Genomic DNA, 24794 nt, shown 5'->3' with positions numbered 1-24794 from the left:
GTATTAAGGGGAATACTAGCTAGTTACTTCTGCTTAATTTGCAAAAGTGTGAAAACTTTCACTAGTCTGTTTTGTGACAAAACGTACATTAAGTTAATATTCATAATGAAGCAAGTAAATCCTGCTTTTAGACTTCTCGATTTCTAAAGAAACAAAAATATCTGGTGTAAAATATCAGAACTACAAACTATGCTAGAATTAGTTCGAATATTCTTAAATGTGATGCTCAAACACCCTAACACCAAACCAAAAGGAAAAAAGTCCAAAAAGGTAACAAAGCTGGCTGCATCCAATTCTTAGAAAGTCTGAACCAATCCAGCTATAAAATGAACCTCTAATTTCCCAAAACATCTACAAACACCGAAGTCCTAATTTACAAAAACAAAGCTGAGCCAGCAAATACAGTTTACTGAGTAACTGAACGTAGTTTTATCCTTACTTCTCCTCCTTGCATGTAATACTTTTATCCTTTGACTCGGCCTTCTCAAATTCCCTTAGTAAACAACCTCATCAAACTGTTTATTGTAGTGTAAGCATGAAGTCAAAGAGTAGCATAGACTCAGTTCTCCAAATCGCGGGAGCTTTAAGGAGCTTAGCACTGGACCAAGTTTTGCCCCAGTGACCTTGGTCTCAACGATTCCCCTCCCTCCCTCCAGCCGGCCCGGCCCTTCCACGTGCTGCCGGCTGCAATTACTCCAGAGGTGGCTGCATGTCAGGGAAACGCTAGCGGATCCGAATGCACAGGAAACAAGGATTGCTAACGCACCAGGGCTGTGCCATCCATTCCCTCCCGACACCAACTCCCCAAGAGCGCGCACACAGCCCTACAAATTTCCCCTACCGAAGCCCTGCGGGGATAACCCCAACCTCCTTCCCAGCGCCTTACTCTGCGACCCAGTCTGTGGGGCAGGGTGTAAGGTGAAGAAATCCTCTTTGCTACACCACTATATTCCCACGCCCGACTGGGGTGCTGGGCAGCCAGGGGAAGGGGACAGCTCCTGGAAGGAGGGGACGACGGCAGGAGGAAAGTAGGATGAAGAATCCTGCGCCACGCCACCGCCACCTCCTCCTCCACTTGCAGGTTCCCTGGAGGCCCTTGCCAGTCGCCAGTCCAGAGAGCAGCAAGACCTGGCGTGGCAGGGCCGACCGGGGGTCCGCGAATCCCGGGGTCTGAGGGGCGCGGCGTCCTCACCATCAGAACTTTAGCCGCGTTCTCCAGCTGAGCGATCACTTCTGGGGGCCCCAGCGCCGCCGCCATCATGGTCTCTCTTCAATGACGCGCCATGCGCTGCATTCTGGGAGCGGGCGCCGCGGCCGGCCAATCGCCGCCGCGACCCCGGAGCCTCACGCGCTCCCAAGGCCGTCGCAGCCGCCGTCGACGCCGGCGTCGCGGCCTCGGCGGGTCTGGCCGGGCTGCCGGGTTCCGGGCGGTGGGGAGGGGACTAGCGTGAGCCCGGCTGCCGCGCTGGGGCGGGGGCGGCCGCAGCCGGCGCCGGGCTAGGCCGGGGCTGTCTGCCCAGACGGCTGCAGCCGCGCTCCCCGCTAAGCTCCCAGCGCCGCGCATGCGTGTTGTCCGGCGCTCCGGCCTCGGCGTCCCCCGGCCCTCTCCCCACTGCCCTAGTACAGCCCGCCCGGGGACCCGCAGATCCCGAACGCCAGCCCTCTCCCTCCGTGCTCAGCCCTGCACACCGCCTCCCCTGGCTCCTCCTTGCCCTTCCACGCTCCAGCGCCTTGCAGGATTTCCTAAACTTGGAATCGCTCTTCCCGCCTTCCCCTCCTGAGAGCGCACCCCCTTTCAAAGTATCTCTGTCTCCTGCTTCTCCGTTCCTTCTTGTCATGGGAGAACATTCCAGGATAGAAAGCTTCGTTTTTTCTTTTTTCTTTTCTTTTTTTTTTTTTTTTGAGACAGGGTCTCACTCTGTCGCCCAGGATGGAGTGCAATGACCCGATCTCGGCTCACTGCAACCTCCGCCTCCCGGGTTCAAGCGATTCTCCTGCCTCAGAGTAGCTGGGATTACAGGTGTGCACCACTACACCTGACTAATTTTTATGTTTTTAGTAGAGATGAGGTTTCACCATGTTGACCAGGCTGGTCTTGAACTCCTGACCTCAGGCGATCCACCGCCTCGACCTCCCAAAATGCTGGGATTACAGTCATGAACCACTGCGCCCGGCCACAGAGAAGTGCATTATTAGCTCCATTGAAAAATATGTTGTTTCTTGTACTTGAAGTCTCTGCAATTTGAAGTAGAGAAAATGAATTAACAAGGTTTGTATTACTTGAGAAACTAAGTAAGTTTTATTTTATTACTGAAGGTTAAAGTAAGCCAAAATGCAGTTAATGGTCCTTTTTAGTAACTAAGCGGTTATCATAGGGCCTGACATATAATAGGCACTCAATAAATATTTGACCAAGTATAGCAATCTATAAGAAAATTACAAAATGGTTCTGGTTGCTGCAAAGAGTAATTACCAAAGATCAATGATATTCTGCAAATATGTAGATAAACAGTTTGTGACAGTAAATGTTTGAGGCTTACAATGCTTCAGATTGGGCCTTGGGTTCCAAAGTATTTATTATGTGCAATTACATTTGAACGTTGCAACTACAAATGTTTTAAGAGGGCCGGGTGCGGTGGGTTGCGCCTGTAATCCCAGCACTTTGGGAGGCCGAGGTGGGCAGATCACTTGAGATCAGGAGTTTGAGACCAGCCTGACCAACATGGAGAAACCGCATCTCTACTTAAAAAAAAAAAAAAAAAAAAAAAAAAAATTAGCCGGGTGTGGTGGCACATGCCTGTAATCCCAGATACTTGGGAAGCTGAGGCAAGAGAATCACTTGAACTGGGGAGGCGGAGGTTGCGGTGAGCCAAGATCGCACCACTGCACTTCAGCCTGGGTAACAAGAGCGAAACTCTGTTTCAAAAAAAAAAGAGAAGGGCGGGTGCAGTGGCTCACGCCTGTAATCCCAACACTTTGGGAGGCCAAGGCAGGCAGATCACCTGAGGGCAGGAATTCAAGACCAGCCTGGCCAACATGGCGAAAACCTGTCTCTACTAAAAATGAGCCGGGCGAGGTGGCATGTGACTGTAATCCCAGCTACTCAGGAGGCTGAGGCAGGAGAATCGCTTGAACCTGGGGGCTGGAGGTTGCAGTGAGTCGAGATCGTGCCACTGCACTGCAGCCTGGGCAACTGAGAGAGACCCCATCTCAAAAAAAAAGAAAAAGGAAGGGAAGGGGAGGGCAGGGGAATGGGAGGGGAGGAGAGGAGTGTTGGGTGTGGTGGCTCTCACCTGTAATCCCAGCACTTTGCAAGGCTAAGGCAGGACGACTGCTCCAGCCCAGGAGTTCGAGACCAGCCTGAGCAATGTAGCGAGACCCTATCTCTACAAAAAAATTAAAATAAAAAAATTAGCCAAGTGTGATGGCGCATGCCTATGGTACCAGTGACTCGGGAGGCTGAGGTGGGAGGATCACTTGAGCCAGGGAGATAGAGGCTGCAGTGAGCTGTGATTGTGCCACTGCACTCCAGCCCTGACCACAAAGTGAGACCCTGTCTCTAAAATCAAAAAAAAACAAGCCGGGCGCAGTGGCTCACGCCTGTAATCCCGGCACTTTGGGAGGCCAAGGCGGGCATATCACTTAAGGTCAGGAGTTCAAGACCAGCCTGGCCAATGAAAGCCCCATCTCTATTAAACACAAAATTTAGCCAGGCATGGTGGTGCGTGCCTGTAATCCCAGCTACTCGGGAGGTTGAGGCAGGAGAATGGCGTAAACCCGGGAGGTGGAGCTTGCAGTGAGCTGAGATCCGGCCACTGCACTCTAGCCTGGGCGACAGAGCGAGACTCCATCTCAAAAAAAAAAACAAAAAAAAAAATCATTCTCCAAAGTTCAGAAGTCTTCTAAATCTGGAAGGTAAATGGTACAAATTTCAAGTTTGATGGATGTAAATAATAATGACCTATAGAACATAACCGAATTAGATAATCCTATATGCTTTATACTATTGTTTATACTGTTATTCTACAAAAACGTGTGATCAATTTATGTAGAGACTGGGCCAGGCGTGGTGGCTCATACCTGTACTCCTTGCACTTTGGGAGGCCGAGGCGGGCGGATCACTAGGTCAGGAGATCAAGACCATCCTGGCTAACACGGTGAAATCCCATCTCTACTAAAAATACAAAAAATTAGCTGGGTGTGGTGGTGGGCGCCTGTAGTCCCAGCTACTCGGGAGGCTGAGGCAGTAGAATGGCGTGAACCTGGGAGGCGGAGTTTGCAGTGAGCCAGGATTGCACCACTGAACTCCAGCCTGGGCGACAGAGTGACACTCCGTCTCAAAAAAGAAAAAAAAAAAAGAAAAAAAATTTATGTAGAGACCCCTCGTGGAGTTTACTGACTTTTCAAGCTTCAGTTTCAAACATTTGATATGTGCAAAATAGTGTTCAATACATACATTGAACATAAGCCAGCTCAATATCTTGGAATCAACAAATAGTAGGCGCTCATATGGTTCAAGAACAGAGTAAGCCATTCCATTCCAGGGTGTTTAGCTGTTTTGTTATATTTTGGAGAGTGGGAGACATAATGCATATTTGACTTCATAGAAATTTCTCAAATATTTCTTGTTTCTAAGTGACTGCGTAGGCTCAACAGCACCTTCCTGGAAAACATAGATATAAAAAGAAATCACTAAAAGAACACATTGCAGTTTGCAGGTGGCTTGATTAAAACAAAACAAAAAAAAAGAAAAAGAAAAAAACACCTACTTTCCTCTCCATGGAAACAGCATGCCAAAAAATTTTATGGACCCTTGAAATGAGCACACATCTCACTTGCAAAAACACAGCACCAGCTCCCTCTGCTGTTTCCTGGTTTGATTTAGAACTCAGACAAGCTACAGTACTTTCTAGACTAAAATACCATGTAGAGTTCAGGATAATTATATTCTGGATTAGGCATAGGCAAGCACATCAATAATAGTACATTCTGTGGTATATTCCAGAGTGAAGGAAATAAAATCATGAAATACATTTGCATCAGAATATTTCTGCTGCTCTCTTATTGTTTTAGTATCTCTGTTTTTGTTTCAACTACGATCATGTAACCTGTTATTGCAAAGAAATGACTTGCAATAATGTTGAAAGTAAGCCTCATCATTGATTTAATAACAATGCTTTGAGTAAGAGAGAGGAAAAAAAAAAAAAAAGAAACCAATATGGCATTCAGTGCATAAGGGATAAAATGAGGTGTTGAATAAAAAGTCTTGGGCCGGGCACGGTGGCTCATGCCTGTAAATCCCAACACTTTGGGAGGCCGAGGTGGGTGGATCACCTGAGGTCAGGGGTTTGAGACCAGCCTGGCCAACATGGTGAAACCGCATCTCTACTAAAATACAAAAATTAGCTGGGCATGGTGGTGTGCGCCTGGATTGCAATGAGCCGAGATCGCACCATTGCACTCCAGCCTGAGCGACGAGTGAAACTCCATCTCAAAAAATAAAAAAAGTCTTAGCATGGTTCCTGGCATACAGTAAGCACTCCATAAATGTAAGCTGTAATTTTTGTATTATTGTTTTGATTTATTATTGTTACCCCAGTAGCCAGCACCATCTCTGGCACATATTAGGAACTTGTAAGTAAGTGAAGTGATCAATACATGAGGGAAGGAAGAAAGTAAAACATAACACCATACAAAATCATCCCAATTCTGTTTTTTTAGTAGCCACAGAAAAACACTAGAAGACGGTTTTATATTTTTTCTGTATTTTCTGATACATTTTCTATTTTATTTATTTTTTTTTTTTTTTTTTTTTTTTTTTTTTTTTTTTTTTTGAGACGGAGTCTCACTCTATCGCCCAGGCTGGAGTGCGGTGGCGCTATCTCAGCTCCCTGCAAGCTCCGCCTCCCGGGTTCACGCCATTCTCCTGCCTCAGCCTCCCGAGTAGCTGGGACTACAGGCGCCCGCCACCTCGCCCGGCTAGTTTTTTTGTATTTTTTAGTAGAGACGGGGTTTCACTGTGTTAGCCAAGATGGACATTTTCTATTTTAAAAATGGGTACTGCCTTTACAATCAGAAAAAGTTAACTTATTAAGTGTTTAAAAATCTGATTTTTGGGCCAGGCAAATCCTAGCACTTTGAGAGGCCAAGGCAAGCAGATTGCCTGAGCTCGGGAGTTCGAGAACAGCCTGGGCAACATGGCGAAACCACCTCTCTACTAAAAATACAAAAAATTAGCCGGGCGTGGTGGTGTGTGCCTGTAATCCCAGCTACTCAGGAGGTTGAAGCACAAGAATCACTTGAACCCAGGAGGTGGATGTTGCAGTGAGCCGAGATTGTGCCACTGCACTCCAGCCTGGGTGACAAAGTGAGACTCTGTCTAAAAAAAAAAAATAAAAAAAAAAACTAATTTTTAGCTGGGCACAGTGGCTCACGCCTGTAATCCCAACACTTTGGGAGGCTGAGACGGGTGGATCACAAGGTCAGGAGTTCGAGACCAGCCTCACCAATGTGGTGAAACCCTGTCTCTACTAAAAATACAAAAATTAGCCCGGCATGGTGGCGTGCGCCTGTAGTCCCAGCTACTCAGGAGGCTGAGAAAAGAGAATCATTTGAACCCGCAAGGCGGAGGCTGCAGTGAGTCGAGATCGCCCCACTGTACTCACTCCAGCCTAGGCAACAGAGCGAGACTCTGTCTCAAAGAAAAAAAAATCTAATTTTTATACACATCCGTTAGGTACTTTTCACATCGTGTGCATTTCCATAAATCCACACAGTGTGTTTTTGCACAGACTTGTGTTTCTAGGTGTGTCTGGGGCTCCAGGATTCTCTTACAGGAGATGACTGTTCAACGTGTTTTTATATGAAAACACTAACGTTTTGTTTTATTATTTTCCCTGCATGAAAAGTAACAATCCACCGTAAACAAGGGGCATGCCTCCCGACCAAGCCGTCCTTGCTCAGGGGTAGAGAGGAACCCTTTGTGGGCAGTGGGTGATAGTGCCAAGATTGGGTTCTGGTTTTCAGGAGTTGTCTAAAGTTTAGTTCGGAAAGAAGAAGCAAAGAGCACTTTCTCATGGATGAATGCAAGCCTATGGACAGAAGGCGACGAGTCAGGAATCATTGGACTGGGTCACCAAAAGCCTGGGTCCTGATCCAGGATGCTTGTCCCCAAAGGGACCCCGCATCCTTGATTAAGAAGAAAGAGTGACACCACTGTGAGGCGCAACAGTCAAGGATGGGGGACAGAGGGGGTCTTTGAATCTGAAGCTCACCAGGGGCTGACTGTCCAGCTTTGATGTGAGCAAGAGCCCCTGTGAAGAGCTGCCCAGGCTAGTTCCTTCCACAGTGACTCAAAGACAGGAGTGCCTGATCTGCCACCGACTGGCTGGGAGACTGAGATCTATCGCAGGCCAACTAGTGCATGTGACCCAGGGCCAGGTAAATCCCCAAAAGATCCCTGCCAAGCTGGGGGATGATCTCCTACCCCTTTGCTTGAGCAGGCTGGAGGCCAGGAGCTGAGACTCCCCATTCCCCATTTCTGTTTACCTTCTCCCCAGCTGGAAACAAAGGACAAGAATTTGGGAGTGACAGGCATGTGGCCACACACTCAAATGCACTTGTTTATACCTGTTTGTTTACTGTTTGAGCAGATTCTTGCTTTGCAATAACTAAGCTTATCTCCTTGTCTTAAGGAAATTCTTAAGAATGTTATTATAATGTAGTAAAATTTAAATGTGTCTTGAATGATGAAGCACTAACTAATGTGTTATACTACTCTAAATGTAGAAATGCACATTTACAAGTAAGACTATTATCCTCTCCCGGCATTTTCATCTTAACATTCAGTCTGGTGGCAACACTCAAAAACTTCATAAAAGATCACAGTCTAGCACTTAAGTTCTACAGATAATGTTGAAATCTTGCACAAGATTTAGGAATCTCAGGCAATGACATGCCATAACATTGCTATTAGGAAACGTGTAATATACTCTTCTGTTACTATCAGTGGAAAGTCAAAAAAACAAACAAACCCTACTGATAAGTTAAGGAATTTTAGAGCTGCAAGTGACCTTCGAAATCCTACAGCCTCACCCATTTTTGCCTTCTTATAATCATGACGTAAAATATCACACTTTCACTGTAGAAAATTTGGAAATATATAGAAGATATTTAAAATTAGGAAGAAAAGGCAGGGTGCGGTGGCTCACGCCTATAATCCCAACACTTTCGGAGGCTGAGGTGGGCGGATCATGAGGTCAAGAGATCGAGACCATCCTGGTCAACATGGTGAAACCCTGTCTCTACTAAAAATACAAAAAATTAGCTGGGCATGGTGGTGAATGCCACTGCCCTCCAGCCTAGCGACAGAGTGAGACTCAGTCTCAAAACAAACAAACAAACAAACAAACAAAAATCAGGAAGGAAAAAGTCACCCAAAATTGTATCACCTAGAAGAGGCCGCCATTTTTTAACACTTTGCCGTATTTCCTTTCAGACATGTAAAATTTTTGATATATTTATTTTTTTCTTTTCCTTGCTACAAAAAATTGAGATCATACAGTTTGTATTCTTCACCTTTACTTAACATTATATAGTGATAATTTTGCTTTTTATTAAAAACTTTTTGAATATGGAATTTTTATTGATTATATTTAAATTGTTTCTGTAGAAATTGTTGCCAAATTATGTTCCAGCCAGGTGCAGTGGCTCACATCTGTAATCCCAGTACTTTGGGAGGCCGAGGTGGGTGGATCACTTGAAGTCAGGAGTTCAAGACCAGCCTGGCCAACATGGTGAAACCCTGTCTCTACTAAAAGCACAAAAAATTAGCTGGGCGTGGTGGCGCACGCCTGTAATCCCAGCTACTCGGGAGGCTGAGGCAGGAGAATCACTTGAACCTGGGAGGCAGAGGTTGCAGTAAGCAGAGCTCTCACCACTGCACTCTAGCCTAGGCAACAGAGGGAGACTCCATCTCAAAAAACAAAACCAAACAAAAAAACAAACAAAAAATTGTGTTCCAGAAAAGTTATAACCATTTTTATCAGCAACATGAGAGTGTCTATTTCAGTGTAACCTTTCTAGAATCAGAGTATTACTTTTCTTTTTTTTCTGAGACAGAATCTGGCTCTGTTGCCCAGGCTGGAATGCAGTGGCGCAATCTTGGCTCACTGCAAGCTCCACCTCCCGGGTTCAAGCAGTTCTCTGTCTCAGCCTCCTGAGTAGCTGGGATTACAGGCGCCCGCCACCACGCCCAGCTAATTTTTTGTATTTTTAGTAGAGATAGGGCTTCACCATCTTGGCCAGGCCGGTCTTGAACTCCTGACCTCAGGATCCACCGGCCTCGGCCTCCCAAAGTGCTGGGATTACAGGTGTGAGCCATTACGCCTGGCCGAGTATTAATATTTTTAATAATGGTAATAGGTAAGAGAAAATAATATTATTTTAGGAAACAATTCTAAAGCTTCGTTTTCAGGAGACTGAGATTTTAGAAGCTACTACTTTAATTCTTATGACATAGAGCCCGATTAGGCACAAAATAAGTGTTAATGAAAATGCTACTACTATTCTTTGAAGGCTGTTTATAGTTCGTAGATGTTGAGAATACGGTGAAATGGTAAACTATGCATAGCCTTAACTTACAGAGTTCCAGAGTTTTGGGATGAGGAGCTGGTCACCACTGGGTATCTAGAGCAACTGATTGTTTGGGCTTCTGGGACTGTTTCTGGAGGGGCCTGGATCTCAGCACACTGTGTCAGGCAGGAGAGGAAAAAAACGTATCTGTTTGCTCCTAAGCTCATGGGTCGAAGATTCGCCCCACAGGCTTCAATTTCGCTGCACTTACTTTTCTCTGACTTACTTTGGGTTTCTCAAGTGTAGGGGTCAGGGGTCCTGTGAGGTGGGTGCCGTTTGGAATGCCACATGGAGCTGGCAAGGTCCACAGACAGCTGGTCTCTGCAGTGGCAGCAGGGTGGAGCAAGCGTCCAGGGGTGTCCAAAGATTTGGAGTGGTACTTAAGAGGTAAGTAGAGATAACTGGGCCTTCAATACAGAAGTTGATGGAAACACATCTGCAAGTGCCCCCGATCCAAGTCACCGCACAGCAACCCCTACAGGGGAATGTCAAATTCTGTACCATTTTGAATGTCTGGCTGACACACTGCTCTAGTCCGGTGGTTCTAGAACTTTTTGAGCTTAGGATCCCTGTACACTCTTAAAAATTATTGAGAACTTCAGACAAATTCATGTGTGTGAAATGAAGGGGCAGAAAGGAGGTATATCTATATATCTATATCTATCTATCAGTATTCATCATATTAAAAATTAAAACGGAGAAAATTAAAGAATATTTATACATGGAAAAATGGCCATTATAAACCGATTACATGTTAACACAAAGAATGTGTTTTGTGCAAAATAACTATATTTCCCAAAATAAAAGTTAGTGGCATCTGTGGCATTGGTTTACATTTTGCAAATCTCTTGAATATCTGGTTTAATAGCAGATACTGGAATTCTTTTTTTTTTTTTTTTTTTTTTTAGACATTGTCTTGCTCTGTCGCCCAGGCTGGAGTGCAGTGGTGCGACCTCTGCTTCCCGGGTTCATGCGATTCTCATGCCTCAGCCTTCCGAGTAGCTGGGATTTATAGGCGGGCGCCACCACGCTCGGCTAATTTTTTGCATTTTTCATAGAGACAGGGTTTCACCATGTTGGTCAGGCTGCTCTTGAGCTACTGACCTCCAGTGATCCGCCCACCTCAGCCTCCCAAAGTGCTGAGATTACAGGCGTGAGCCATCGCATCCGGTCGCAGATGATGGAACTTTTATTTCTGCTTCCACATTTGACCTGTTACGATGTTTTGTTTGAAGTAGATGGAGAAAGTCCAGCGTCCCCCATTATACGATTGAAAAGGGAGACTTCGTGGTGCCCCTGAAGTCCACAAGACCACACTTGGAGAACCACTGCTCAAGTCTAAGTTGCAAGTTTCCCAATTATACGAACAATACTCTAGCAGAAACCAGTACTGTATGCGCTCAACAGACTAAATTGTTTGGAAAAGCGTTTCCTAGGAGTTGCTATAAACCAAATGACTCATTTAAACGTTTTTATTACTTTGACAAATACTTCAGCTCTGTAGCCTGTTCCTTTTTTAAACCAACTTGCCTCATTACACAGCTGTGGTCTGCACAGCTTTGGCCACCAGGTGGCTCCCACCCCCAGCCTTTTCTAGAAGGATCCATTCAGGACGCTTCATTCCTTGATGGAGCCCTAGCCGCTCAGGGAACTCAGGGAAACTTTATTTTGTTCAATATAAGAAAAGAGACAGTTGTGGGAGGCCAACGAAAGTGGATCACTGAGGTCAGGAGTTCGAGACCAGCCTGGCCAATGTGCAAAACTCCATCTCTACCAAAAATACAAAAATTAGCCGGGCATAATGGTGGGCACCTGTAATCCCAGCTACTTGGGAGGCTGAGGCAGGAGAGTTGCTTGAACCCCGAAGGCAGAGGTTGCAGTGAGCCGAGATCATGCCACTGTACTCCAGCCTGGGCGACAGAGCAAGTCTCCATCTTAAAAAAAATAAAAATAAAAAAAAGAGAGAAAAGTCAGTTGTCAGTTGGGTAAGGGGAGGATTATTTCGAGGAAAAGGGAAGTTAAGAAAGAATAGAACTGGCCCGGCGCGGTGGCTCTTGCCTGTAATCCCAGCACTTTGGGAGGCCGAGGCAGGTGGATCACAAGGTCAGGAGTTTGAGACCAGCACGGCCAAGATGGTGAAATCCCGTCTTTACTAAAAATACAAAAATTAGCCGGGCATGGTGGCAGGAACCTGTAATCCCAGATGCTCGGGAGGCTGAAGTAGCAGTGAGTGGAGATTGCTCCACTGCACTCCAGCCTGGGCAAAAGAGCGAGACTCCATCTCAAAAAAAAAAAAAAAAAAAGTATATTTAACAGAGGAGGTTGTTAAAACCTAAAGGAGTTGGTCTGAATACTGGAAGAAATACTATTTGGCACCTTCACTCTCTTACCAGCTAATGTAGCTTTTTCCTTCTCTTACTGTTTTTAACTGGCATGCTTAAATTGGGTATCATTATCTCTACTAAAATGATTCCCTCTCAAAGCGAGGAATTATACTAGAAACCACGTGGGATAAACACAGAGGTGGTGGGAATGCGCCCGCCACCCCGCGAGACAGGAGGTTTGGGTGTTTTCACTCCAGCACATATTCACTGTGACACTGCCGGGTTACTTCTGTTTCCTAACCTGAGTGATCCACCCCACTTATAAGAGAGGACTGATAATCCTTAACTGCCCAGAGGCTGGTCTCCAAATCAGGTTGTCTCTGGAGTTCCTTGCCAGACTCAAAACATATGATTCTATGATTCCATTTCAGTCTGGTTGAGTTCTTTAGTTGCAAGCAACAGATACCAACTTTGGTTAATCTTGCCCAGTTTCTTTAATAAGACTTACAGGGCCCTTGGCTACCTGGGCCCTGCCTGTGTCTCCAGCCTCAAATCTCCCTCAGGCACAATGAAGCTCCAGCCATATGGCGACATACCCCACACCATGTGTGCCCCTTCTCTGGCCTCTCCTGCCTGATAGTAGGTCTCAGATAGGCATCACTTCCGCTGGGCTGCCTTCCATGACCTCCCCAGTCTGGATCGCGTCCTCTCCTGGGTGCTCCAGCAGCAGCTTCCTCCACTTCTCCATCATACCTTTGAGACTATTGTACTACAGTTTTCTTTTTTTCTTTTTTTTTTTTTTTTTTTTGAGACGGAGTCTCGCTCTGTCACCCAGGCTGGAGTGCAGTGGCCGGATCTCAGCTCACTGCAAGCTCCACCTCCCGGGTTTACGCCATTCTCCTGCCTCAGCCTCCCGAGTAGCTGGGACTACAGGCGCCGCCACCACGCCCGGCTAAGTTTTTGTATTTTTAGTAGAGACGGGGTTTCACCGTGTTAGTCAGGATGGTCTCGATCTCCTGACCTCGTGATCCGCCCGTCTCAGCCTCCCAAAGTGCTGGGATTACAGGCTTGAGCCACCTCGCCCGGCCTGTACTACAGTTTTCTAAATGCTTTCCTCTGCTGTGAGTCCCGGGCAGAAGGAAGCACGTCCGCCTTCTTCGCGGGTATCCCCAGTACACAGTACAGTGTCTGGCACACAGCAGGTGTACAAAATATATGTAATGAAGGAGCAGAGGAAGGGAGAGAAGACAATCTCTGCTTGGATAGTGCCAGTCCTATATTAGGTGTTCATTAAACACTTGCAGAACTGAACTGAGAATGCCGAGCCCTCTAACAGGATCCTCAAAACCTCGTAAAATAAACACAGATAATAATAGGATTTTGCCGAATAGAGAACTAAGTGGCAGATTCGAAATTTGAACCACAACATCCTGGATTTGACATCTTTTGTACTACTTTTGTTGAGAAAGGGGAAATACTTTCTTCACCCAGGCACCCACCTTGAGAACCAGCCTGGAGGATGCGGGCTCAGCACGTGCTAGTGGCTGGAGAGGAACCCCCGGGGGAAGGAGAAGCGGTGGAGAGACAGGGAGGACTCCGGAAAACTGCCTTCCCACAAGACCAAAGGGAGGGGAGGGAGGGGAGGGGAGGGAGGGGAGGGGGGGGGGGGGGGAGGGGGGGGGGGGGGGGAGGGGAGGGGGGGGAGGGGGGGGGGGGAGGGGGGGGGGGGGGGGGGGGGGGGGGAGGGGGGGAGGGAGGGGGGGGGGGGGGGAGGGGGGGGGGGGGGGGAGGGGGGGGGGAGGGGAGGGGAGGGGAGGGGGGGGGGGGGGGGGGGGGGAGGGGGGGGGGGGGGGGGGGGGGGGGGGGAGGGGGGGGGGGGGGGGGAGGGGGGGAGGGGGGGGGGGGGGGGGGGGGGGGAGGGGAGGGGGGGAGGGGGGGGGAGGGGAGGGGGGGGGGGGAGGGGGGGGGGGGGGGGGGGGAGGGGGAGGGGGGGGGGGGGAGGGGGGAGGGGGGGGGGGGGGAGGGGAGGGAAGATCTGGCTGCAAGTGCAGTCGGAGAAGGTGCGAAGAGACCGGGAGTCCTCTGCGAGGCTCCGGCCCCCGGGAGGCTCGTGCACCCCGCGCTCCTGCGGTGGGACCTGGCGGTCTGCAGCTCCTGACGGGCCGGGCCGTGCCGGGGCAGCCGGGACCGGCGAAATGCCCCGGGGTTAGCGGTCCACAGAAAGGGCGACACCTGCGGGGGCTCCGGGCACCGAGCCCGCCGCACCGAAGGCTCCTGGTAACAGCGGCCCGGCCCGGGAGCGAGCGCTGTGACCGCACAGCCGGGGCCCCTGGGGAGCTCTTTGTTTTATTTCAGATTGTGGTGAAAAGGACATAACGTAAAATACCATCTCACCCATTGTTAAGTGCACAGTTCAGTGACACTGAAAGCATTCACATCGCTGTGTGGCCATCGCCACCGCCCACCTCTAGAACGCTCCATCTGCCTGCGCTGCCACTGCCACGTGTTCGACGCTAACGCCCGGTTCCCACCCGGCGGGCCGGACCACACTTCCGCTTCTGCGTCTGTGAATTCGCCTGCTCTACCTGCGGCATTGAGTGGAATCACACAGTGTTGGTACTTTTGTGACTGGCTTATTTCACTCAGCATCACGGCCTGGAGGTTCATCCACGCTGTAGCCTGTAATGGGATTTTTTTTTTTTTTTTTTTTTTTTTTGAGACGGAGTCACTCTGTCGTCCAGACTGGAGTGTAGTGACTCGATCTCGGCTCACTGCAACCTCCACCTCCCGAGTTCAAGCGATTCTCCTGCCTCAGCCTTTCAAGTAGCTGGGATTACAGACACCTGCCACCATGCCTGGCTAATTTTTGTATTTTCAGTAGAGATAGGGTTAGGCCTTGTAGGTCAGGCTAATCCTGACCTCAGGTGATCCACCCACCTCAGCCTCCCAAAGTGCTGGGATTACAGGTGTGAGCTACCATGCCCGACGATTTCCTTTTTTTTTTTTTTTTTTTTTTTTAAACAGAGTCTCGCCCTATCACCCAGGCTGGAGTGTGCAATGGTGCGATCTTGGCTCACTGCAACATCCATGTCTTGGGTTCAAATTATTCACCTGCCTCAGCCTCCTCAGTAACTGGGATTACAGACACCTGCCACCACACCCAGCTAATTTTTGTATTTTTAGTAGAGATGGGGTTTCACCATGTTGGCCAGGCATGTCTCAAACTTCTGACCTAGTGATCCACCCACCTCAGCCTCCCAAAATCCTGGGATTACAGGGACGAGCCACTGCACGTGGCTGATTTCCTTCCTTTTTAAGGCTCTATAATATTCCACTGTGTGGATGCACCGCATTTTGTGTAATAATTCATTCCTTGGTGGACACGTGGGTTGCTTTCACCTTTTGGCTTTTGTGAATGATGCTGCAGTGAACAGGAATCTGAAGATTTGGGTTCAGAGCATAGAGGTGGCCTGTGAGTTTTATGAGGCAAATCTCTCAGCCCTGAGTTTTCTCAACTGTAAAATGAGATGTCAATATTTACTCTCTTTCAGGTTTGTGGCAGTATTTGTAAGCTGAAAAGTCTCACCTCATGTAAACCTATTACGATTTTTGTGACCAGCCATTATGACCAATGGAACATATGATTTGTGATGGTTAATTCATGGTAGAAGCAGAGGTGGAGAAGTTCTCTGCAATAAAAACGAATGGCCAGTTATATCAGGTTAATACCTGAAAAGTTGAAAAGTTGTTTTCTATATTCTGTAGGCATTTAAGGAAATTTTTTATTTGCACATTAAAAAAAAGACATTTATTCAACATCGCAATCAGACTTACATTTAGCAATCAGCAGCATGGGTGCAAAAAAAAAAAGCTACATTAAAACCCTTTGTTAGAACGCTTTACACTTTACACAGAACAGAAACTAAAATAACCTGTTATACAATTAGTCACAAACACAGTCCTCAAGTTTTTTGCCCATACACATGAGTATTTGTCTAAAACACGTCTTCTTTGTAGCAGCGAGGCCCTGCCACCACTGTGCTTGGCTGAGTTCACGAATCTGTTGTAACCTGTAGCTTCCCTGTCACTTCTCTCCTGCTAAGCTTTGTTTCCTTATTAAAATATTCTGCCACAGCCACAGCTAACTGCTGCTACTGGAACCGCCATAGCCACCTGAAGAGTACAATTTTTCTTGGTTTCATGGTTTGGCAAAGTATTGGCCTTCACCACAATAGGGGCCAGAGCTTCTGCCGCCCAAGTTTCCTCCCTTCATGGGTCCAAAATTTGAAGACTGATTGTTGTAATTGCCAAAATCATTGTAGCTCCCACCTCCTCCAAAATTGTTTCCATCATTACCAAAGCCATTATAACCATCCCCGCTGCCACCAGATCCACCACCACCACAGCTGCCACCAAATCCACCACAACCACTGAAGTTTCCTTCACCACCAAAGTTGTCATTCCCACCAAAACCACCTCCATGACCACCACCAAAGTTTCCAGAACTACTTCGACTTTTTGGCTGGATGAAGCACTCGCCGTCTTTTGCTTTGACAGGGCTTCCTAACTTCACAGTTGTGGACATTCACAGGATGGCATTTCTGAATGACAGTCTTATCCACGGAGTCATAGTCATCAAAGGTTATAAAGGCGAAGCCCCTTTTCCTTGCCACTGCCTCGGTCAGTCGTGATTTCGATCACTTCCAGTTCCCCACACTGTTCCAAATAATCTCTGAAGGGATGTTCCTCAGTGTCTTCTTCAATGCCACCAACAAACGTCTTTTTCACAGTTAAGTGGGCACCTGCTCTTTGAGAATCTTCTCTTGAGACAGCTCTCTTTGGTTCCACAGCTCTTCCGTCCACCTTGCATGGCCTCGCATTCGTGGCTGCATCCACCTCCTCCACAGTGGCCTATGTGACAAACCCAAAGGCCCTGGAGCGCTTGGTGTTTGGATCTCTCATGACCACGCAGTCCGGGAGCGTTCCCCGTTGCTCAAAACAGCTCCTCACGCTCTCACTGGTTGTTTCAAAGCTCAACCCTCCAAGGAGGAGCTCCCTCAGCTGTTCGGGCTCTTTAGGGGACTCTGACTTAGACATGACGGCAGGGAGAAGAGAGGCTTTAATGACGCTTCTTCGGCGGGGTCCACGGGCAGAAAGATAAAATTTTTTTGGTGGGGGGGCAGGGTTTCACTCTTATTGCCCAGGCTGGAGTGCAATGGCCATGATCTCGGCTCACCACAATTTCTGCCTCCTGTGTTCAAGCGATTCTCTTGCCTCAGCCTCCTGAGTAGCTGGGATTACAGGCATGCACCACCATGCCTGGCTAATTTTGTATTTTTAGTAGAGACGGGGTTTCTCCATATTGGTCAGCCTGGTCTTGAACTCCCGACCTCAGGTGATCCACCCGCCTTAGCCTCCCAAAGTGCTGGGATTACAGGCGTGAGCCACTGTGCCAGGCCAAATTTTTCTTTTTTAAGAGATGGTGACTTGCTATGCTGCCCAGACTGGAGTGCAGTGGTTATTCACAAGTGCAACCATAGCTTACTACAGACTTGAACTCCTGGGCTCAAGTCATCCTCCTGCCTCCGCCTCTCAACTAGCTACAGGTGCACGACACCTTACCTAGCTAAGGAACTTTTATTAAAATATTCCAGAAAAATCACTTCTCAGGTATATTCCGCTGAAGCTGCTTTACACCTTCCCCTATGTTCCCGTATTCTGAAATGTAGACCTCTTATTCTATATGACCCTTCAGAATTGTTTAAGTGAGTTAAACATTGACTTAAAAAGGATAATTGTCTGGCCGGGCGCGGTGGCTCAAACCTGTAATCCCAGCACTTTGGGAGGCCGAGACGGGCGGATCACGAGGTCAGGAGATCAAGACCATCCTGGCTAACACAGTGAAACCCCGTCTCTACTAAAAAATACAAAAAACTAGCCGGGCGAGGTAGCGGGCGCCTGTAGTCCCAGCTACTCGGGAGGCTGAGGCAGGAGAATGGCGTAAACCCGGGAGGCGGAGCTTGCAGTGAGCCAAGATCCAGCCACTGCACTCCAGCCTGGGCGACAGAGCAAGACTCCGTCTCAAAAAAAAAAAAAAAAAAAAAAAAAAAAAAAGGATAATTGTCGTGGCTGGGTACGGTGGCTTATGCCTGTAATCCCAGTGCTTTGGGAGGCTCACTCCAGTGAGACCAGGAGTTCGAGAGCAGCCTGAGCAACTCAGTGAGATCCTGACTCTTCCAAAAAATAAAAGAGAGAAATTTGTGATGGAATTTTTTTTTTTTGAGACAGAATCTTCCTCTGTCACCAATGGTGGAGTGCAATGGCACGATCTCGGCTCACTGCAACCTCTGCCTCCTGGGTTCAAGAGATTCTCCTGCCTCAGCCTCCCAAGTAGCTGGGATTACAGGTGCACGCCACCACACCTGGCTATTTTTGTTGTTGTTGTTTGTATTTTTAGTAGAGATGAAGTTTCACCATGTTGGTCAGGCTGGTTTCGAACTCCTGACCTTGTGATCCGCCTGCCTCAGTCTCCCAAAGTGCTGGGATTACAGGCGTGAGCCACCGCGCCCAGACAGAATCTTTTTTATAGTGATAAAAAAAAAAAAAAAAACATAAAATTCACCATCTTAACCTTTTTGTTTGTTTGTTTTGTTTTGTTTTGTTTTGTTTTGAGATGCAATCTTGCTCTGTCGTCCAGGCTGCAGTGCAGTGGCGGGATCTCAGCTCACTGCAACCTCTGTCTCCCGGGTTCACGCCATTCTCCAGCCTCAGCCTCCAGAGTAGCAGGGACTACAGGCTCCCGCCACTACGCCCAGGCAACTTTTTATATTTTTAGTAGATAGTGGTTTCACCGTGTTAGCCAGGATGGTCTCAATCTCCTGACCTCGTGATCCACCCGCCTTGGCCTCCCAAAGTGCTGGGATTACAGGCGTGAGCCACTGCGCCCAGCCCATCTTAACCATTTTTAAGTGCACGTTCAGTAGGGTTAGGTATATTTACATTGTTGTGCAACTAATCTCCAGAACTTTTTCATCTTGCAAAACTGAAGCTGAACCCCTTAAACAACTCCTCTTCCCCACCCTCTCCCCAGCCCCTGGTAAGCCGTCTTATTGGTTTGTTTGCTTTGAATGAAGACTGTCTGCTTTCTGTCTCTACATTTTGTCTTTTTGATTTTGACTAACTTAAGGACCTCGTATAAGTGGAATCATGTACTATTTGTGTTTTTGTGAGTGGTTTATTTCACTTAGCATAATGTCCTTCAGTTTCATCTATGTGTAGCATGAGACAGGATGTCTTTTTTTAAGTATTCCATTGCATGTATATACCACATTTTGTTTGTCCACTCATCTGTCAATGGAAATTTGGGTTGTTATCACTTCTTGGCTGTTATGAATAGTGCTGCTATAAACATAGGCATGCAAATGTGTCTTCAAGAGTATCATGGAATCCTATAACAAAAAACCTTGAGAGCTAGAATAGCCTTAGAGTCACAGTAATTTGGTCCTACTCTGTCCTTTTACAGATGAGCACACTGAGGTTGGACCAGTTATGTGACTTACCCATGGTAAAATGATTTGGTGATAAAAATCACTAACGCTTTTTCAAACATTTTAAAAAAAATTTTTTTTGAGACAGAGTCTCACACTGTCACCTGGGCTGGAGTGCAGGGGCGCAATCTCAGCCCACTGCAACCTATGCCTCCCAGGTTCAAGCGATTCTCCTTGCCTCAGCCTCCCAAGTAGCTGGGATTACAGGTGCCTGCCACCAAGCCTGGCTAATTTTTTTTGTATTTTTAGTAAAGACGGGGTTTCACCATGTTGGTCAGGCTGGTCTTGAACTCCTGACCTCGTGATCCACCTGCCTCGGCCTCCTATAGTGCTGGGATTACAGGTGTGAGCCACCGTGTCCAGTCATCACTAACACTTTAAAAGGATACAGTGAGCCAGACCCTTGGCTGAGTACATGACCTGTAGTATGTTAGTTAGCCCTCACCAATAAAACCTCTGAAATAGATACTAGTACCATCTCCATTTTAAAGATAACAAAACTGAAGTGCAAAGAGATTAAGATTATATATATATATATACACACACACACACACATACACACACACACACACACACATATATATATATTCGAGATAAGGTCTTGCTCTGTCGCCCGGGTTGGAGTGCAGTGGCGTGATCTTGGCTCACTGCAATCTCCGTCTCCTGGGTTCAAGTGATTCTCTGCCTCAGCCTCCCGAGTAGCTGGGATTACAGGCAAGCACCACCATGCCTGGCTAATTTTTGTATTTTTAGTAGAGACAAGGTTTCATCATGTTGGCCAGGCTGGTCTCGAACTTCTGACCTCGTGATCCACCCACCTTGGCCTCCCAAAGTGCTGGGATTACAGGAGTGAGCCATCGCACTCAGCCAACACTATATTTAATAAGGGCTGGGACCTCCTCTCTGACTCTAGGGTGGAGGAGCAATTAACAATGATTAATTCTCATTCATTTATTCAGATAACATTTCTCAAGTGCCTACCACTGCCACACTGTACTAGATCCTGGACATACATAAACAGAACTGCATGTTTGCCCCCAAAGAGCTGGCAGTGTAGGAGGAGCCACTGGCTTGTCCACAATTTCAAGGCAAGGTGATTAGTGCTGTACTAGTGTTTTGCAGGTGCTGCCACTGGGCACGCAGGAGGGGGACTTGTGAGGGATGGATGGATGAGGAGGCTTCATCTCCAAGACAGCCCTTGAGCTGCATGTCTAAGTGCATGCAGGCGTTTTCAAGCTGAAAAGGTGGAGGGAACAGTATTTGAGGTAAAGGAAACGTATGCAAAACATATGCAGAGAAATGGGAGTCTGAAGGATTGCTGAATTATTTTGGTAGGCTACAGCACAGGTGTGTGGGAGAGGGCAGGGGATGGAAGGGAGGGAAGCCGACTCCCTGTGGTGGGGCCTCTAAGATGTCTCAAGCACTTGGCCTATATTGTTCATTTAATTCTCACAATGCTTCTGTTATCTTCTCTCTCTCTCTGTCTCTTTCCCTCTCTCTCTGAGACAGGGTCTTGCTCTGTCACCTGGCGAGAGTGAAGTGGTGCGATCATAGCTCACTGCAGCCTTGAAATCCTGAGCTCAAGCAATCCTCCTGCTTCAGCCCCCTGGTAGCTGGGACCACAGGTGTGTGTCACCAGCCCAGCTAATTGTGTAATTTTTAGTATAGACAGTTATGAGGTGGGGAGGGGGTCCGGGGAGGGGGGTCTCGCCCAGGCTGGTCTTGAACTCCTGGGCTATGGCAAAAATCGTCCTGTCTCGGCCCCCCAAAGCACTGAGATTACAGGTGCCAGCCACCGAGCCTTGCCCGTTGTCTTCATTTTACATCAGGAACACCGAGCCTCCGGTTAAGAAAAACACCCAAGGTCACACAGCTTCAGACAGACTGGGAATTTGAGCTTCAGATGCCACCGAGGTGAGGCACTTGGAGCGGGATCGCGGGGCACCAACGCGGGCCCGAGGAGTTGCGCCCTGACTTCTGAGGCACTGGAACCCCGTGGAAGGCGTCTATCGGGACTGATTTGCCCCAGTTGAGACTGTTTCCTGAAGGAATGCAAAGGAGTTCAGCTCAGGGCAACAGTCCCGAGAAGGGACACAGCTGGGCCTGCGGAGGAGGAGGCAGCTGTAGGCCCAGGAGCAAGTGCCCGCCGGCCCAGCACCCCCGCACCGTGGAGACCCCAGTGCTCCTTCCTGGGTTTCTCCTGTTGTGCCTTCTTGAAGGAGGTGAAAATAAGAGGCACCAAACAAGGACACGTAGTGGTTTGCAAGCCTGCCTGAGTCCCCAGTTCCCAGTGTCCCAAGGACACCAGGGATGTGGCGGAGCTTGTGTCTGCCCCCGGGCTCTGCCTGGGTGTCCCTCCAGTTCCTGTCCTTGCTGAGCTGTGACCGGAGCCAAAGGATATATTTTTTTTTTTAACTCAGTGGGAAGCTGGTGGCTGCATCACATGACGGTAGTTGATTTTTTACCTGGTATTCGGGCAGATTGAAGACAAAATATGTTTATGTCCAACTAATTATTGACTTTGTGTGTCCTTCCCAAAGCAAGGTGGTGTTTATTTTGAAAAGACACTCCATGCTACTACGAGATAAGATTTAAGATCAAAGGGTTCCCAGGGAGAAAATAAATGGCCTCAGCCTATAGGCTAAACTGCCTTTAAAATTCAGAGCCTGCTAAGCAAACACCAGCAATGAGCTTCTCTGGGCAACATGCGAGATCCCAGGAACACAGGACCAGAAGGCTGACCTTGGCCCGCGTCCCACGGCTCCCAGCGCGTGCGCTGGTTCAGGGCGAGGCCCTCCTCTTCATCTGCAGAAACCTGCCTCCGGGTCCGGAAACGCAGTCGTGGCATTTGCTCGCAGCCTCTCTGTTTTTTTGGTGGTGTGTGTGTGTGTTTTGTTTTTGTTTTTGTTTTGAGATGGAGACCTTGCTCTGTCACCCAGGCTGGAGTGCAGTGGTGAAATCTCAGCTCACTGCAAGCTCCGCCTCCCGGGTTCAAGAAATTCTCCTGCCTCAGCCTCCCAAGCAGCTGGGATTACAGGCAGCCGCCACCATGCCCGGCTAATTTTTGTTTTGTTTTGTTTTTTTTCAGTAGAAATGGGGTTTTGCCATGTTGGTCAGGCTGGTCTTGAACTCCTGACCTCAAGTGATCCACCTGCCTTTGCCTCCCAAAGTGCTGGGATTACAGGCATGATCCACCACACCTGGCCATCTTTGGACACCTGTTTACTGAGGATTGTTATTATGTATAACATAGCATTGGGCACTGTGTGATGGGAAGGGTGAGGAGAAAACAAACATCTGGAACATACAGGCCTGGCTCGAAGAGCATGGTGAGGAACCCTGAATTCAACAGAAACTATGGGTGCCTGCCATGCACTCAGCACTGGGGAGTTGATGAGAAGTAAGACACTTCAGTTAACAAAGATCACAAAACACAAACACTAGTTAGACATCAATCTTAGATCTAATATAAAAGCAAAAGCCAAAAATCTTCTAGAAGAAAACACAAGAGAATTTCTTCATCATCTTAGGGTAGGAAAAGATTTCTTAACAAGAACACAAAAGCATTCACTATAAAAGAGAAAAATGGGCCAGGCGCAGTGGCTCACGCCTGTAATCCCATCACTTTGGGAGGCCAAGGCGAGCGGATCACATGGTCAGGAGATCCAGAGCATCCTGGCCAACATGGTGAAACCCCGTCTCTACTAAAATACAAAAAATTAGCCGGGTTTGGTGGCGCACACTTATAGTCCCAGCTACTCATGAGGTTGAGGCAGGGGAATCACTTGAACCCGGCGGGGCAGACGTTGCGGTGAGCCAAGATCGCACCATTGCACTCCAGCCTGGCGACAGAGCAAGACTCCGTCTCAAAAAAAAAAATAAAAGATAAAAAAAGAGAAAAATAATAAATTGAGCTTCATCAAAATCAAAATCTTCTGCTCTTTAAAATATATCATTAAGCAAACTGGATAAAATAGTCTCAAAACATGCATCTAACGAAGAAGTTGTATTCAACTTGCATGCTGGTAATGCGACATGTTGAATGTTTCATCTTAGGCGTGATCTCATTACAGTGTCTCCCACTATACAAGGAAAGAATTTAACTTTTTTTGTTGTTTTTTTTTTTGAGACAGGGAATCACCATCACCTAGGCTGGAGTGCAGTTATGTGATCACGGCTCACTGCAGCCTTGACCTCCCCAGTTCAAGCAATCCTCCCACCTTAGCCTCCCTAATAGCTGAAACCACAGGCACATCATACCACCACACCCATTTATTTATTTATTTTTTTTTTTGTAGAGACAGGGTCTCACTATGTTGCCTAGGCTGGTCTTGAATTCCTGGGCTCAAATCATCCTCCCGCTTCAGTCTCCCAAAGTGTTGGGATTACAGGTATGAACCACCAAGCCTGGCCAACTTTAACTTTTAAACCCTCTGTCCCCAGTACTCGTGCTTGCTGTTCCCATCCTTCCATCTTCCTAATACAGTGCTGTCATAATTTGGGTGAAATCAAAAGCATTTGGTGAAGCATTCTCTCCTCTAGCCTTCATCACACCCTATGCGAATGGCTTGCCGTCTCCCAGAGGTGCACAGCTGTCATTCTGGATCGCCCCCACAGCACCCCGGGATGCTTTCCTCTTCTCTTGGATGCCATTTCTTGGACCTCATGTCTTCCTCCAGCTCGGTTTGTTTGCTGATTGTTATTTAGCTTTTATTTCTTTTTTGTTTTTCTTTTTTTGAGAAGGAGTTTTACTCTTGTTGCTTAGGCTGGAGTGCAATGGCGTGATCTCAGCTCACTGCAACCTCCACCTGCCGGGTTCAAGCAATTCTGCCTCAGCCTCGTGAGTAGCTAGGATTACAGGCATGCACCACCACACCTGGCTAATTTTGTATTTTTAGTAGAGACTGGGTTTCTCCACGTTGGTCAGGCTGGTCTCAAACTCCCCACCGCAGGTAATCCGCCTGCCTCAGGTGATCCGGGAGGTGGAGGTTGCAGTGAGCTGAGATCGTGCCACTGCACCCCAGCCAGGGAGACAGAGTGAGATTCTGTCTCAAAAAAAAAAAAAAAAAGCATTATCCCTGTACATGGACTTGTCACCAGTGTCATGATGGTGTGTGAAATCATAAATCCTAGCACACAAACCCTGGAATAATTCTGTGAAAGCAGATCTTATAGCCAAATCCTTTCTCTTGAGTGCTCAGAGCACGAAAGTTTTCTGCTTATATCATTGGAACTGCTGTCTTTGGAGCTTTGTCTGCAAACAGCTTGGAGGAAATGAGGCCCAAGGGCT

General features: G+C 47.8%; 4 protein-coding genes and 1 pseudogene across 21 annotated transcripts in view; 2 read left to right on the top strand and 3 right to left on the bottom strand.

Annotated features, from left to right (window-relative positions):
* XPO4 (exportin 4) overlaps nt 1-1332 on the bottom strand; it is a 113676-nt gene extending 112344 nt beyond the window's left edge. Inside the window, exon 1 of one of the 2 annotated variants that reach the window (XM_050766730.1) lies at nt 1193-1332. In XM_050766730.1, coding sequence (XP_050622687.1) covers nt 1193-1261 — 69 coding nt within the window. In that variant the 5' untranslated portion in view covers nt 1262-1332. The remainder of the gene's footprint in view (nt 1-1192) is intronic. The other variant, XM_050766728.1, reaches the window with a different exon arrangement.
* The window catches only part of MRPL57 (mitochondrial ribosomal protein L57), a 407990-nt gene that overhangs the window by 175036 nt on the left and 208160 nt on the right, over nt 1-24794 (top strand). The window lies entirely within an intron of this gene.
* The window catches only part of SAP18 (Sin3A associated protein 18), a 556924-nt gene that overhangs the window by 356634 nt on the left and 175496 nt on the right, over nt 1-24794 (top strand). The window contains exon 1 of one of the 17 annotated variants that reach the window (XM_050766774.1): nt 13656-13660. The exons of the other annotated variants lie outside the window; for them this stretch is intronic. The gene's annotated coding sequence lies outside the window, so the exon portion shown is untranslated. Of the gene's footprint in view, nt 1-13655; nt 13661-24794 lie in introns of those variants that run through there. 17 annotated transcript variants of the gene reach the window in all.
* Nucleotides 1-24794, bottom strand: part of EEF1AKMT1 (EEF1A lysine methyltransferase 1) — a 351602-nt gene that overhangs the window by 200823 nt on the left and 125985 nt on the right. The window lies entirely within an intron of this gene.
* Nucleotides 1271-17054, bottom strand: LOC126940800 (serine/arginine-rich splicing factor 8-like; annotated as a pseudogene).

Source organism: Macaca thibetana, chromosome 17 (assembly GCF_024542745.1).
Source record: "Macaca thibetana thibetana isolate TM-01 chromosome 17, ASM2454274v1, whole genome shotgun sequence".
In the NCBI taxonomy this organism is placed as follows: Eukaryota; Metazoa; Chordata; class Mammalia; order Primates; family Cercopithecidae; genus Macaca; species Macaca thibetana.
The sequence above is the reverse complement of the archived record's forward strand: the minus strand, read 5'-3'. Positions and strand labels throughout refer to the sequence as shown.